Source organism: Crocuta crocuta, unplaced genomic scaffold (genome assembly GCF_008692635.1).
Source record: "Crocuta crocuta isolate KB4526 unplaced genomic scaffold, BGI_CrCroc_1.0 scaffold841, whole genome shotgun sequence".
NCBI lineage: Eukaryota > Metazoa > Chordata > Mammalia > Carnivora > Hyaenidae > Crocuta > Crocuta crocuta.
The window spans coordinates 192,852-206,884 of record NW_027531010.1 but is presented as its reverse complement, the minus strand read 5'-3'; the positions used below and the strand labels follow the sequence as shown (position 1 = coordinate 206,884).

The window sequence follows — 14,033 nt, the reverse complement described above, 5'->3', positions numbered from 1 at the left end:
GAGCCTGGAGCCTGTTTCAGAGTCTGTCACTCCCTCTGTCTCTGACCCTTCCCTGCTCACACTGTCTCTCTCTCTCTCTCTCCTAGAAATAAATAAAACATTTAAAAAAATAATAATAATAATTTAATAACCCTATTCTTTTTTCACCTTTACAGTGGCATCTGAAATACAGGGATTAAGAACAGTTGAAATAAAAAAGGTAATGGGGCATCTGGGTGGCTCAGTCAGTTAAGTGTTGGACTTCTGGTCAGGTCATGATCTCACAGTTTGTGAGTTGAAGCCCCACATCAGGCTCTGTGCCAACAGCTTGGACCCCAGAGCCTGCTTCAGATTCTGTGTCTCCCTCTCTCTCTGCCCCTCCCCCACTCATGCTGTCTCTCAAAAAATAGACATTAAAAATTTTTGAAAAGAAAAGAAATAAAAAGGGTAACTTGGATAAGAGAAAACCATATAAACTCTTTTGGAACTTCAGAGGCATGTGCATATCTCTTCCTATTAGTTGTCTTCCTGTTGTATGACGCCATCTGAAAAATTGTGTCCTGTATACAGTGGAAAATAGCACAATGCAGTCTTCACTGAATTTCTGGGCCTCAGGACCTTGTTTGAAAAATCTATTTTGGCATATCCTATATTACCAAAACTGGCATCCACTGAGCCCCACACAGTCACCCCATCTCTTGCTTGCCATACTGATAAGTGAGGCTTTGCCTTCAGCAGGTATTTCTTAATGCTTATGAAACAGATTTCCCTGACAGCCATCCACCAGAGAAAACATAAAAGCAGCTACAATTTATTGAGCCTTTGCTGTATACTGAACATTCTTGTAGACACATCATGCTATCATTGTCTCATTTAATATTTTCTCCAGCCCTTTTTTGAGGGGTGCTCGAATCTCCATTTCATCAGTGAAGTCTAGTGACTGATTAAGAGGGCTGAACTTGGTCAGGTCCCAATGTTTGGAAGTGTGGGTCCCTGGCTTTGAATACAGACCTCTCTTATTCCAAAATTGGGGTCTTTTACTTCACCGGTTTACCTTGTTTCTTTCCATCACCCCCACCACATGATTTTCATTTAGTGTGTTTTAATTTCTTTTATTTCCTGGCAAGATGCTCATTTTCCTAAGTAATGCTAAGGACCTGTGTCATATGAAGTAATGCAGCTTTCTTGGAGCTTTATTTTCCTCACACCTCGAAGACCTGAGTGAACCAGAGAATATTGTGCCAAAGAAACCAAGCATCAATTTAAAATTCCACATTGACCAAAAAAATATTTTAATCTCTTCCATGGCAGGGGCCTGCTGACTCCCTGGGAATCAGCATTGCTGGAGGAGTGGGCAGCCCTCTTGGTGATGTCCCTATATTTATTGCAATGATGCACCCAAATGGAGTTGCAGCTCAGACCCAGAAACTCAGAGTAAGTTCTACTAATAACCCTGGCGGCCCTCGCAAATCTGGCAGAAGTTTTTATAAACCTTTTGAATCCTCCCGGCAATGGCAGACAGTTTTCAATGTCTCATTCTGCTTTTAAATCTGCTAGTCTGGCCACAGCAGGGCTCCTGTGGAGTAAAAGGTGAAGAGAATTTGCTTCTGTATGCAAATTGACAAGTAGATGAGCTGAGAAGATTTAACATTGTTTCTTAATACTTTTACTTGTTTGAGGCTCTGTGAAAGAAGTTAAAAGAAAACAGTGTTTTCGGTACACCAGTATGAAGTGAAGTTCTTCCTTACATGTGTCATTGGCTGAAATGTCAGTTTAACTTTATTAAATTGAAAACTATCATGTAGGTTGCAATTGATATTCAGTCTTGAAGAAGTTTACTATAAATGTGACCTATGTTGTAAAACTGTACAAAACTTGCTTCAACCTTGAGGGATTATGCTAATATAGAACAGTATGATGAAATTTACACTAAATGTCCATCCCTAAAATCATGTGAATATTCCATTAAAGTCTCTATAAGTGCAATCTGTATGGCCTCATATGTCAAAAAGGGTCACAAAACATAGCCATGTCTTAGTTTAAATAGTCTCTAAATGGGGCCCCTGGGTGGCTCAGTCAGTTAAGCGTCTGACTTCAGTTCAGGTCATGGTCTCATGGTTCGTGGGTTTGAGCTCCACATCAGGCTCTGTGCTGGCAGCTCAGAGCCTGGAGCCTGGTTTGGATTCTGTGTCTCCCTCTCTCTCTGCCCCTCCCCTACTCATGCTCTGTCTCTCTGTCTCAAAAATAAATAAACTATAAAAAAATTAATAGTCTCTAAACTAGAAATAATTCAATCTCTTTTGATACCTAAGTTTGTGACTGACACTTAAAAAATGATTGTTGCACAAAGCAGAAAACCTTCCTGTGCAGGCCCATAGTGAATACTTTTGTCTTTGTGGGACGCATGGTGTCTGTTGCAGCCAGTCATCCCTGCCCTGTGCAAGCACTAAGCACGCTGTCTTCCATGAAGACTTTGTCCACCACAGCAAGCAGTGGGCCACACGTGGCCTATAGGCCACCGTTTGCCAACCCCTGACTTAGAGACACAGCTAGTGTATATAATAATAATGTCCAAAAAATATGGTTTTTTGTGATACCAGATATTTTATTCTTTAGTAGGAAGCAGTGCCTGCCCAGGAGAAATGAAGAGATGAGCAAGTTTCCCCTTTCCCTCAGAGGCTATAGAACTCAGTCATTATATACCACTTCCTTTTACCATCACTACTTCTTGAAATGAGTGGTTCCCTCAATTGTATTTCAGTTGCTGAGAGTACTGTATATGTGGTGTTCAAAGCAGAGAAGGAAATGACAGTTTAGGTCTCAGGATCTCACTCTACATGGCCGCCTTAGCAGAAGGCTGTATTCTTTTCTCCCTTGCAGGTTGGGGACAGGATTGTCACTATCTGTGGCACATCCACTGAGGGGATGACTCACACCCAAGCAGTAAACTTACTGAAAAATGCCTCTGGCTCCATTGAAATGCAGGTAAGAGTTGGTGTCCCTACCACTCTTCATAATGTGGTTCACCTGACACCTGAGCTTTAACATTAAAGCAGTAAAAGTGCTTAAATCTCCTGTTACTTTTGTATTTAATATTTCCCTTGAACACAGATGATTACATCGAGAGTTCCAAGAAAGTCTGTAAGAAACATTTTATCTGATGCATTTATTGCTTCCTACTTTATATCTAAAGAGAGATATACAAGGCCTTAGCGGTGAACAGTTAATTGCTGGAATATTAAGTGGTGTGAGTGGCTTTGTATTCTAAAGATCTTTAACAAATAATTGCATATGAGTCCACCTTTGAAAAGCATCTAAGAACTCCGTAGAATTGAATTACTAAAGTACTTTTACTGTCAGCCAAAGAGGCCTCTGGACCTTGTGAAATTTCTTTCTCTTTGGTTGTGTATGAAGGTAACAGAAATGATTGAAGTGGACGATAAAGTACATGTTTTAATCCAAACACTGTTTGAAGAAGAATCACTGATGTGTCCCTGGCCCCCTGAGCATGTGTTTCTGTCTCTGTCTCTCCTGTGTACAGGTAGTTGCTGGAGGAGATGTGAGCGTGGTCACAAGTCATCAGCAGGAGCTGGCCGGTTCCAGTCTCTCCTTCACGGGGCTCACATCAAGCAGTATGTTTCAGGATGACTTAGGGTGAGCTCACGTTAAGGTTTCTATGTCCCTGCCACTCACCTCAAGGTGAAAAACTAGGAGACAAGGTGTGAAGTACAAAAACCAAGTGTTTCTAAACTGTCAGGTAATTATGGTGTGGGTTCGGTTTATCAAGCATAGATAGTTAGCATGCCACGACCCTGAATTTTGGGGGGAACATTTTAGTCTTATGTCACTACCCTGTGTGACATGGAACAGATCAAATCTGTCCCTTTTCAATTCCAATATTTCTAGCTCATTTAATAAATCATCATTTTGATTAAAAAATTCACAGATTCTCCAACAGGTGGTACAAAAGAATTAGAACATGAAGAGAGGGGAAGAGTGGCACCTGGGTGGCTTAGTTAGTTAAGCATCCGACTTCAGCTCAAGTAATGGTTTCCCAGCTGGTGAGTTCAAGCCCTGTGTGGGGCTCTGTGCTGACAGCTTGGAGCCTAGAGCCTGCTCCGGATTCTGTGCCTTCCTCTCTTTCTGCCCCTCCCCTGCTTGCACTCTGTCTCTGTCTCATAAATAAATAAACATTAAAGAAAAAATTTTTAAAAAGTGGGGAAGAGAGGAGCATATTAAAATCTTTTAAATAATTTAATTATCAATTGATTGAATTATTAATTATTAAAATACTGATGTTTATGCCTTTTCCACAGTAGTCCTCTATACTTAGCCTTCTCCCTTTAAATAAATGGGAAAAAGAATGTGCATGCATGCAGTGAGATCATGTCATGAACATGTTAGTGTAAAGGAACTGTAAATGAGTAATAGAATTAGGGTGTGTTAAGTAGGATTTTGGCAGATTATGTAAATTTAAAATACTGAGCACAGCGTGCACTGATGGTTTAAGCCTCCCCAAATTACCTGTAATATACTCATTGTCACTAGCACAGAGAATTGTACTAGTTCTAGGTGGATGTCAGATAATCCATAACTTACAGATTGGATTTTAAAAATCAGAAAACCCTTTTTTTCCCTTTCATTTGCTATAGGCCTCCTCAGTGTAAATCTATTACACTAGACCGAGGACCAGATGGCTTAGGCTTCAGTATAGTAGGAGGATATGGCAGCCCTCATGGAGACCTACCCATTTATGTTAAAACCGTGTTTGCGAAGGTAAGCTTGCGAATATCACCCGCCCTCTTCCCCCTAAACGTTCATTAATAGTGGTCAGCAGCTGGCTTATTAGTTTATGGCCTGAGGTAACGCCAAATGGTTAACAGTTGATCATTTTCTTTTGGAACTCCCTTCAGGAACAGGTCATTAAATATTTTTGTCCAATTTGAGGCATAGTTATGTTTAAAGGAAAAGAGCCTCAAATTGAAATTCCGTAGGAACTCTTGACAATATGCAATAAAAATATTAATGAACCTTAGTTAGACAGTAAAGCTTGATTTTTTTGTCCTTTGAAAACAGGTTGCCTATGACTGAATGTCTTTCAAAAGCAGGTTATTTTAAATATATATGCTGTAGAGTGCTACCATTTATTCTTCTTTGCATTTTTTTTTTGTTGTGAGATACTAAATAGACACAAAAGTACCTAAAATAGATTCACAGATTCAATAATATCTAATAGGGCATTTATTTTGTAGTTTAATTTTATTGAATAAAATAGAAAAGTAACAACTAAAAAAATTGCAGAGTATCCAGAAGCTATATCACCTGCTGCAAATCAGCTATTTTGTAGTCCGGGAATTCATTCTCTTAAGAAATATATGTGTAGTTGTAATGATAACAGTAAGTGTTCTAATTTAAGGATGTTTAGAATAAGCTTATCACAACATTGATGCTATTAACATAATTCAAACCCATATAATATTAGTAATATGTTCTTAAGACATATTTTTCAGGAGCTGCGAAATGGGAGATAATTTCCAACAGGAGAAAATCTGGAGGAATCTCAAGATTTTACAGTGCAAAGGGCAACTCTTAATGGCCAGTCCTTTGAACAGTTCGATACGGCTTTAGCATATCCCTGTGGTCCTTGAAAGTGACTATGTGTTGAGGTTTTATTCCATTATTTTGAAAAAAGAATTATTATTTTTAACCAATTTAAAGTGCTGTATCTACAGCAACCTAGTTATAGGCTTAATTTACGAGATTTTTTTTAAAAAGCCATTGGTATGTCCAAAAATACAAACAGCATTTGTCAGTGAATAGAAGACTCATGCAGTCCTTTTCCTCAGCCTGGGAACAATTTATTTAAGGCATGCTAGTTAGAACATATTTTAAGAATTTCATCATTATGGATTCCTCATTAACTTTTCCATATTTTTAATCTTATATTTAATTGCATAATTGCCTACTATAAGCATGCCTTAAGATGAGATTCTTTTTCAAACAGCAGTGTGTGTGTTTCATCTTAATCATTTAAGGCCCGTAAGAAAAATGAAGACTGCACGTATCCTCAGGAAGTAAAAGAACCAGCAGCCTGAGCGGCCTATTCAAAGCCACAGAAAGAATTACATTTAGAATTAGTAGGACTTGGACCCTGCCTTGCCCTTGTCAGCATGCATGTGGGCTTCCTGCTCCTGCAGACCTTCGGGCTCCGTGGCCCGGTGCCCTTGTCCTGCAAAGCTGCTTTTGTTCACATCTAATCCTTTGTCGTCTTCTGTAGGCCTTCCTGACAGGATAAAAAATCCTGGATTCTATGAAATCATTCCTGCTAGGCAAATTCCCAAATATTCTTTATTAATTTGAGTTCCCACCAACTGCTGTGCTGAACAGCCAAAAACCATCCAACTAATCTGTTGACTGCTGAATTCTCTCTAAAATTGGAATCTCAGTGCTAAAATCATGCAGGAGCAAGGCCTCCTTTGTGTATGTTCGTCATTGCTTAATGGCTAGGGAGTACCCATGGAGCTTCCAGAGCAATGTGTGTGCACATGCAGAGCAATTTACATTCTTGTTTAGATCTTTTTTCTGTTGTGTAGCTGCGAGGCAGTCTTTTTTGAGAAGCAAAGAAGCCTACTTTATAATTGCAGGGAGCAGCGTCGGAAGATGGGCGTCTCAAAAGGGGTGATCAGATCATTGCCGTCAATGGGCAGAGTCTGGAAGGGGTGACCCATGAAGAAGCTGTTGCCATCCTTAAGCGGACAAAAGGAACTGTCACTTTGATGGTTCTCTCCTGAATCTACCGCAGAGTTGAGCCAACTCAACCCTTTGCTCACATCCCGCACCACGGAGAGAATGGAATTGGTCTTGAGGACACCTTTCCCTGTGCTGTCTTCAGCAGGCTCTTCAAAACTCTGGGTGGGGGGAAAAGTACCATTTAAGTTTGTTTTTCTCATGTGGAAATAATTTTCTTACCACCTAGTGTCATTTTTCCTTTCTCCTTGGATTTTGTGAACATAAACTTAAACAGAAGGACTGTGTGTGCATAGGTAAATCCAGCCTTTCTTTGTAAAGATGTCTGACAGTTTGTCATCACATGTGCAGAAAATAACAATATGCTGAACTGGTTAGTAGAGAAAAAAATAATTCTAAAGCTAACCTGAGAAAAATGGCTTTAATAAATTAGGGCAAGATTGAAAATATAAAATAAAGAAGAAAATCTCAAGTTTTATAAAAAATGCCTCATTTTGTCATTTCAACTCCTCTCCCCATTTCTAAATGAAACAATTTTCCTATTGAAAATCTTTAAAAATACTCTCAGTATTTAAAATATTTGAATATTATAGAAAAGTTGCACCTCCTCACCTTTCAAATACACATATATTTTATCCTAAAATGGGTTTCTGAGATGGAGTCAATAGCAGTTGTATGAAAGTGTCCCTAAATTCGTAATGAAAATATTTGATACAAATCTCGATGTTCATTTTTATTTTGACCTGTTACAAAATATTTTCATGTTTCTACAAGTACAGTGGTGTTGCCACCCACTGTTGACTGGAGTTTCACTAGAACGCAGCCACACTAACCATGGAGGAACACAGAAGTCTCTCAGAATCTTTAATGCTGGTTTTAACCGATGCAACACTAAAAATGTGTTAGCACGCTGTGCAATTGGTTTTCAATTACTATTAATCTTAATGACAGAGAAAAAAGCAATGTGTTAGTAATTATTTTGGTTGCGTGCCATTAGTAAATTGATAGAAAAATTAAGGGGATTAACATAACTTCATTTCATTGCCTTATATTAACATCTTATAATACAATAGTTTAAGACTAAGGGAAACAGATGGAGCTGTTTATTGAGACAACTGGTAAGGAATTATCATGTGTTCATTCCCATTTTAGAGCGTGAAACTCCTACATTAGAATATATGAAGTCACTTTAAATATTATCTATATTTGTAACAGAAGTAGTGTACAGATATTTTATTACAGCACTTTTGTGTAAATGCAGAATTGGAGTGAATAAATAAGTTTCATGGTGCACAAATAAAGAAACAGGCGTATTTTCTGTTCTTTTCCCTGGGAAAAAGCTTCATTATATTGTTCAAGATTGACAATTTAAAATTGGTTTTTAGCCTGTCTAACTGAACATATGGTGTCCATAGTTACAGTCAGAGGAAGTTTGGACAACATCATTATGAAAAAGCTCTGTGTTTTTTACATCCAGAATTTTTACCAATACTGAAGATCCATAGACTCCTCCCAGAGTGGTAGGGGGCAATCAACATTGAAGAAAGAGAAGTGTCCTGTGTCTATGTTGTTCTGAGGTGCTGTATTAATGCAGTAATATGAGAAGCTGTTCTTGGGGGTAGTCAAGCCCTACAATGAGCTCAGATGGAAAAAGGCATAATGAAAGTTATTTATACTAATAGACATGAAAAGTCAGATTTGAACACTGAGGAAGGATTTGGGGAATGTTTGTTCTGGTTCTGTCACTAATTAGCTAATGAACGTTTGCATTCTGTCTGACTCACCTCATCTGTAAAGTGATGGGTTATTGTATCTCAGAGCTTGCGTCTTGTGCTAACAAATAAGAATTCCGTGATTCTAATACAAAATTGACAAAACCACACAGCATGGGCAGTTCAGGAGGTATTCTTTTCCTACACATCATGGTAGACTCTAGGGGAGTAGCTTAACCAACCACATTAACGCATGAGTAAATATGTGGGGTACCTGAAGGAGAGCAGACCCTGATAAGTGCCTGTACTTGTCTGAGTTGTTTCTCCCCACAATTCGTAGCTACAAGGAACCCCAGAATGTGATCTCACTTGGCAAAAGGGTCTTTGCAGATACAGTTAGTTGAGATCATGCTGAATTACAGAGGGCTCTCAATCCTTAATGCCATAGAGAGTCACAGACATTGGGGAGGAAGGCCATGTAAAGATAGGACAAGAAACAAACCAGAAACCATCTTGGGGTCTACCAGAAGCTGGAGGAGACAAGGAACAATGTTTCCCTAGGGTCTTCACAGGGAAGTGGCCCCTACTGACACTTGATTTCAGACTTCTGGCCTCCAGATCTGTGAAAGAATAAATCTCTGTTGTTACAATTCACCCAGTTTGTGGTACCTTGTTATGGAGTCCCTGGAGCACTAATGTCAGTGCTTCGATGTTTTTACATTCACAGCTACTCTCACTGTACCTGCTAACAGGAGATGCACTGTGCGTGTTGGTTGAGCCTGAACCTGATTAAATTCTAGGCCCTGACTCATTTCATAGCATTAATACTGTTTTACTTAGCTGACTGCAAGCATTCATATTAGATGCAAAAAAAGAAACAGTGTAGGGTCGCCTGGGTGGCTCAGTTGGTTGAGCTTCTGACTTTGGCTCAGGTCATGATCTCAACGCTTTGGCTCCTGAGTTTGAGCCCCCACATCAGGTTCACTGCTGTCAGTGCAAGCACTTGGGATCCTCTGTCCCCGCCCTTCCTCTCTGCCCCTCCCCCCACTCGCATGCACTCTCTCTCAAAAATAAAATATTTTAAAAAATAAACAATGAGTATGAGAGTATGCCACTGTAGGGATATTAAAAAAACACAGGAAAGGCACCCCTCCTGAAATTGCTACTAATTAACATAGAGTCAGCACATGAAAGAGAAAGGGAGGAGGAAGAGAGATTAAGAGGAATATAGATTCATCAGCATTAGAGAGAAATGAGAAAGGCTTATGCTTCCTCTGTTACTATTTTCTGTAAATACAAGAGCCAAGAGTTCTCTGTGGTGAAGGAACAAAGTGAACAAAGAGTTTGAGGACTTGAACATAGTTGTGTTAATGTCATGTACACTCAAGACCCTGGATTGCCCATCATAGGTACAGTATAATCGCTTGTGTGATTAAGTCATGCTGGAGAATACTACCCATTTCTGGTGCTCTTTGTGACCCTCCAAAAAGATGATGATGGTGATGATAACAATACTGTAACCATGAGAAAAATAATAATGATATGTTTAGTTTCAGCAGGGTTTGTAGCTGTGGGAGTAGCAATGTGGTGTAGCAAGTCAGTAGGCTCTACATCAGAAACAGTGGAAACATGAAAGCTATAATTCATGAAACATAAGAGGACAAGTTCTTGTTTTTGGGAATCTTGATAAGGCAGATTTTGATTGGTTTGATGAAGCAAAGGAAGCCCTTCCTTGCTACGAAGAGTACTGTACGAGGTTGCCTTCGTTCTGGTCAGGGAGCCTATTGTCTGAGACTAGCGTGTGGTGACTTAGTGCCTTTCTTCATATTTGGTCTAGGTGTGGGAATGTCCGAACTATCATCACCTGCTTTCAGTAGCCCTGGTGTGTTGTTTCATGTCAGTGACAAGTTTTCTGGAATGCATTTGATTTGTGGAAAGATGTTCCTCAGTTTTCTCTACAGAGAATGTTTAGCTTTGCCCCTTTCTAAAGAGAGTTATTTGTAAAGTGGGATTGGCCTCTGTTACCTCAAAAGGTAAAAAAAAAGATCAGCAGCAAGAAGTTTCCTAAATGAAAGAGCATGAAAACTAGGCAGAGCAAATGTTTTAAAAGTGACTTTTGTATATTTGATATTGCTATTGCTTTTCCCCCTTCAAAATATAGGTAAGTAGTTCACAGTGTTCATTATGGTGTAAATTAGGAGAAATTGTATTATTTGTCTAAGGACTGTACTTACTGTTGAAGTAATGAAAGTTCAGTAGTAGGCCCTTAAAAAGAATTCTGTCCAAAAGGAGGCAAATCTGTGGTAATGATCTCAGAATTTTCTCACTACAAATGCTTCTAGAAGTTTCTTCCTTTTTTTTTAATGTTTTATTTATTTCTGAGAGAGAGAGAGAGAGCGTGAGCAGGGGAGGGTCAGAGAGAGGAGATCAGAAGCAGGCTCCAGGCTCCAAGCTAGCCATCAACACAGAGCCCGATGCGGGGCTCGAACACACGAACCATGTGATCATGACCTGAACCGAAGTCGGACGCTTAACCAACTGAGCCAACCAGGTGCCCCAAGTTTCTAGAAGTTTCTAAAAGTATTACCATGAAAAGACTGCTTTAGATGGCTTCTAAGAGGAGCTTCAACTCATTCATTTGACACTGAGCATTTTTTCAGAAGGTGTATCCTTTGGGAATACTTTGTGATCCATTCTACTTCCCTCGCCCACCCTCCTCCTCTTTACTTGTGGACATATTTTCAGAAACAAGCACACTTACCCTTGAAAAACATAATTTTTCTCTCATTTCTTTTCTTATTGATGTACTAGAAATTATGATTTTTCTTTTTTTACCTGAGTCTACCTTGAAGTATTTGACATTCAAAGTTCCACTCTCCTAAACTTCATTAACACAAAGGAACAAGATTGACCTTCCTTTGGAAAATCCAGCTAACTCTATATGAAACATTGATACTCTGCATGGGATAATCTCTCAAGAAATGGTAATAGTTGTACATGTGTGTTATATCCCGGTAGACACAGAGTAATATAAATTTAGAAGCTTTCTTAAATAGCCTTCAGTTTTCATTTTTGTGTAATCTTGTCTTCTTCTAAAGTTGGGTGCAAATCAACTCACACTGAAATTTCAGTTGTCCTACACAACCCATGTTTTCTATCATATCCTCATGTAACTCTAATGTTAATTACTAAATATTTTTTTAAATATAGACTAATTTTTAACTTAAATGCATCTCAGCACTTATTTATTTGTTTATTTTTTAGAGAGAGAGTGTAAGCAGGGGAGAGGGGCAGAGGGAGAGAGAGAGACCCTGCTGAGCCCGATGAAGGACTGAATGAATTCCACAACTCTGGGATCATGACTTGAGCCAAAATCAAGGTTTGGACGCTCAGTCGACTGAACCACCCAGGCACCCCACATCTCAGTACTTTAAATGGAAAACTAATGTCATTTGCCATTAATATAAAGTAACTATAAGCCAAAACTCTATTATTCTGTCAAGAGACTCTTGCCTACCAAAGGTCAAAAGTCCTGCTCACTTTGCTAGAAAGGGAGTAATAATTCAGTGGATACTCTTTGTTTAAAGGAACTGAAAGAAAATATGTTTTTCATTATGTAATTCAGTATTTTCTAGAGCCACCTACACCAGAAATACTGATCTCACCATATACTCCCTCTTTGGAAAAACTATTATACCAAACTCAGGAATGTTTTCTCTATAGCCTCCTTTTTTTTTTTTTTTTTAACGTGAAAGCAAGCCAGTCAGTTCCTGTTCTTAAGAGTAGTCTTGTTAATGAGGTTACAATTTTGTTTATAAGGCTCTAAAACTGGGATTCAGTTGGTCATCACCTCCAATGCTTTTACTTTGGCAATCTGAATTTGAAATAAAGGAAAAATGACATAAATTAATGAAGTAAAATTAATGCTGTGGTAATATTAAATAAAGCTAATGCCTCTTGCACCTGGAAGGCTACGCAGATGGCAGGCGCACCTAATTATGCACCCTGCTGCCTTTAAGTGCACTGATAAAAATCTCTTGACTGAGTATAAAATATGTTCCTTCACTGGCACCAGACAAGTCTTAAGTGAAGCAATGCTATACCTAAAAACACAACCTGACATACTTATTTTTTAAGGAAAAAAATGCAATTCTGTAAGTTAAATAAATATTCACCCAATTTTAAAAATAAGTCCTTACTAACAGTCATGGTGTTTTTCCTTTCTCTGAATATTAAAATTGTTGTCCCATAAGAAAGGATTGCTCTAAAACCAGTAAGGCAGTACTTGAATTTAAGTTTGTGTTTTACTGGCTACACGTTAGCTAAAAAGATAAATGTACTAATTGAATATTTAACAAGTTTACTTGATTGGCCAATCATTGCTCAGATACTTATAAACTTGTTCAATATTTTAAGTAGCTACTCTAGCATAATGAATTCATTATTCAGCATAATGAAGTATATAGACAACATGTTTTGCTATGGATATTTCAGAGATGTCACTGAACTTTTCTAAAACTTAACTATGAGTTCTGCATTTAAGGGATGTGAATTCTCATGAGCTTTCTTTTGTGGCCATTGGATACCTATGCAGTTAAAAGCACAATCAGCATTTTCTAATTTTAGCTTCACAGTGGTTTTTTAAATGCCTTTATGCAATTTGTATACATCCTATTATTTCTCTTATAATCAGATATATATTTGTTACTCACATTTTAAAAATAAAAGGACGATCTATCTTTATTCAGACATAGTTTCCACCAAAATAGGAGAGCTGATGCTAGATGTTCACTGTATGATAAGCAACCCTGGCCCACCTTTAAGAATAAGTTGGGGGATAGGACAGTAGAAGAGTGGAGGGTTTTTAGGCTAATGAGCATATAATTCCTTCATCTTTTAATCTCAAGATTAGTAAATAAAGAAATTGTACATTTAAAATCTATATTTGTAAATTTTATTCGCATTTGAATAACGATGGGGATTATTCCCACCCCATCCATCTACATTTATTGCTAAGGACCTGGTTATGTTTCCTTCTATTCAGTAGTTGATTTTTTCTTAAGTTTTTCCTCTCTGTATGTTACAGATACTTATGGAATGAAGTCATCAAAGTCTCAATGCCCACTTTGACTGCCTTTCATAAGTGTAAGTCATAGGTGATAAATGTCTTATGCTGAAGGAATTCTAAATTTGTCTGAAATAGAGTGTAAAGAGCATGAGCCTTCAGCTCCCAAGTCCTGGGTTCATACCCTGCCTTGGCTCCCACGGAGCAGGTAGCTGACCTCTCTGAGCCTCTGCCTTCTTGAGTGTAAAATGGAAATAATAACATCTTCCTCAAAGTTCCCATCAAATAAGATGAAGTGTCTACACATGGTGGCACTTAAAAAATGGTAAAGTCCACGAACTCAAGGGCTATGATGATACACGTAGTGGAATTGTGGGGCCATGTGGAATACGCTCTCACTAGTATTAACTTATATTCTGACTAAAAATAATCTTGTAAAGTGCCCCTTACTTTCTCATTCTAGTAATTTCCTCACAATTTCTGATAGAATGGGAAGCAAAGGCAAAAAAAAAAAAAAAAAAAAAAACGAG

General features: G+C 38.4%; 1 protein-coding gene across 10 annotated transcripts in view; it reads left to right on the top strand.

Moving 5' to 3' along the window:
• Window positions 1–8,014, top strand: part of MPDZ (multiple PDZ domain crumbs cell polarity complex component) — a 130,991-nt gene extending 122,977 nt beyond the window's left edge. For 9 of the 10 annotated variants that reach the window (XM_077770833.1, XM_077770830.1, XM_077770825.1 and 6 more), the window contains 6 exons: window positions 156–199; window positions 1,291–1,413; window positions 2,860–2,964; window positions 3,521–3,633; window positions 4,632–4,755; window positions 6,624–8,014. In XM_077770833.1, coding sequence (XP_077626959.1) covers window positions 156–199; window positions 1,291–1,413; window positions 2,860–2,964; window positions 3,521–3,633; window positions 4,632–4,755; window positions 6,624–6,770 — 656 coding nt within the window. In that variant the 3' untranslated portion in view covers window positions 6,771–8,014. Of the gene's footprint in view, window positions 1–155; window positions 200–1,290; window positions 1,414–2,859; window positions 2,965–3,520; window positions 3,634–4,631; window positions 4,756–5,476 lie in introns of all 10 variants that reach the window. The other variant, XM_077770827.1, reaches the window with a different exon arrangement.
• Window positions 8,015–14,033: the final 6,019 nt, after the last annotated feature.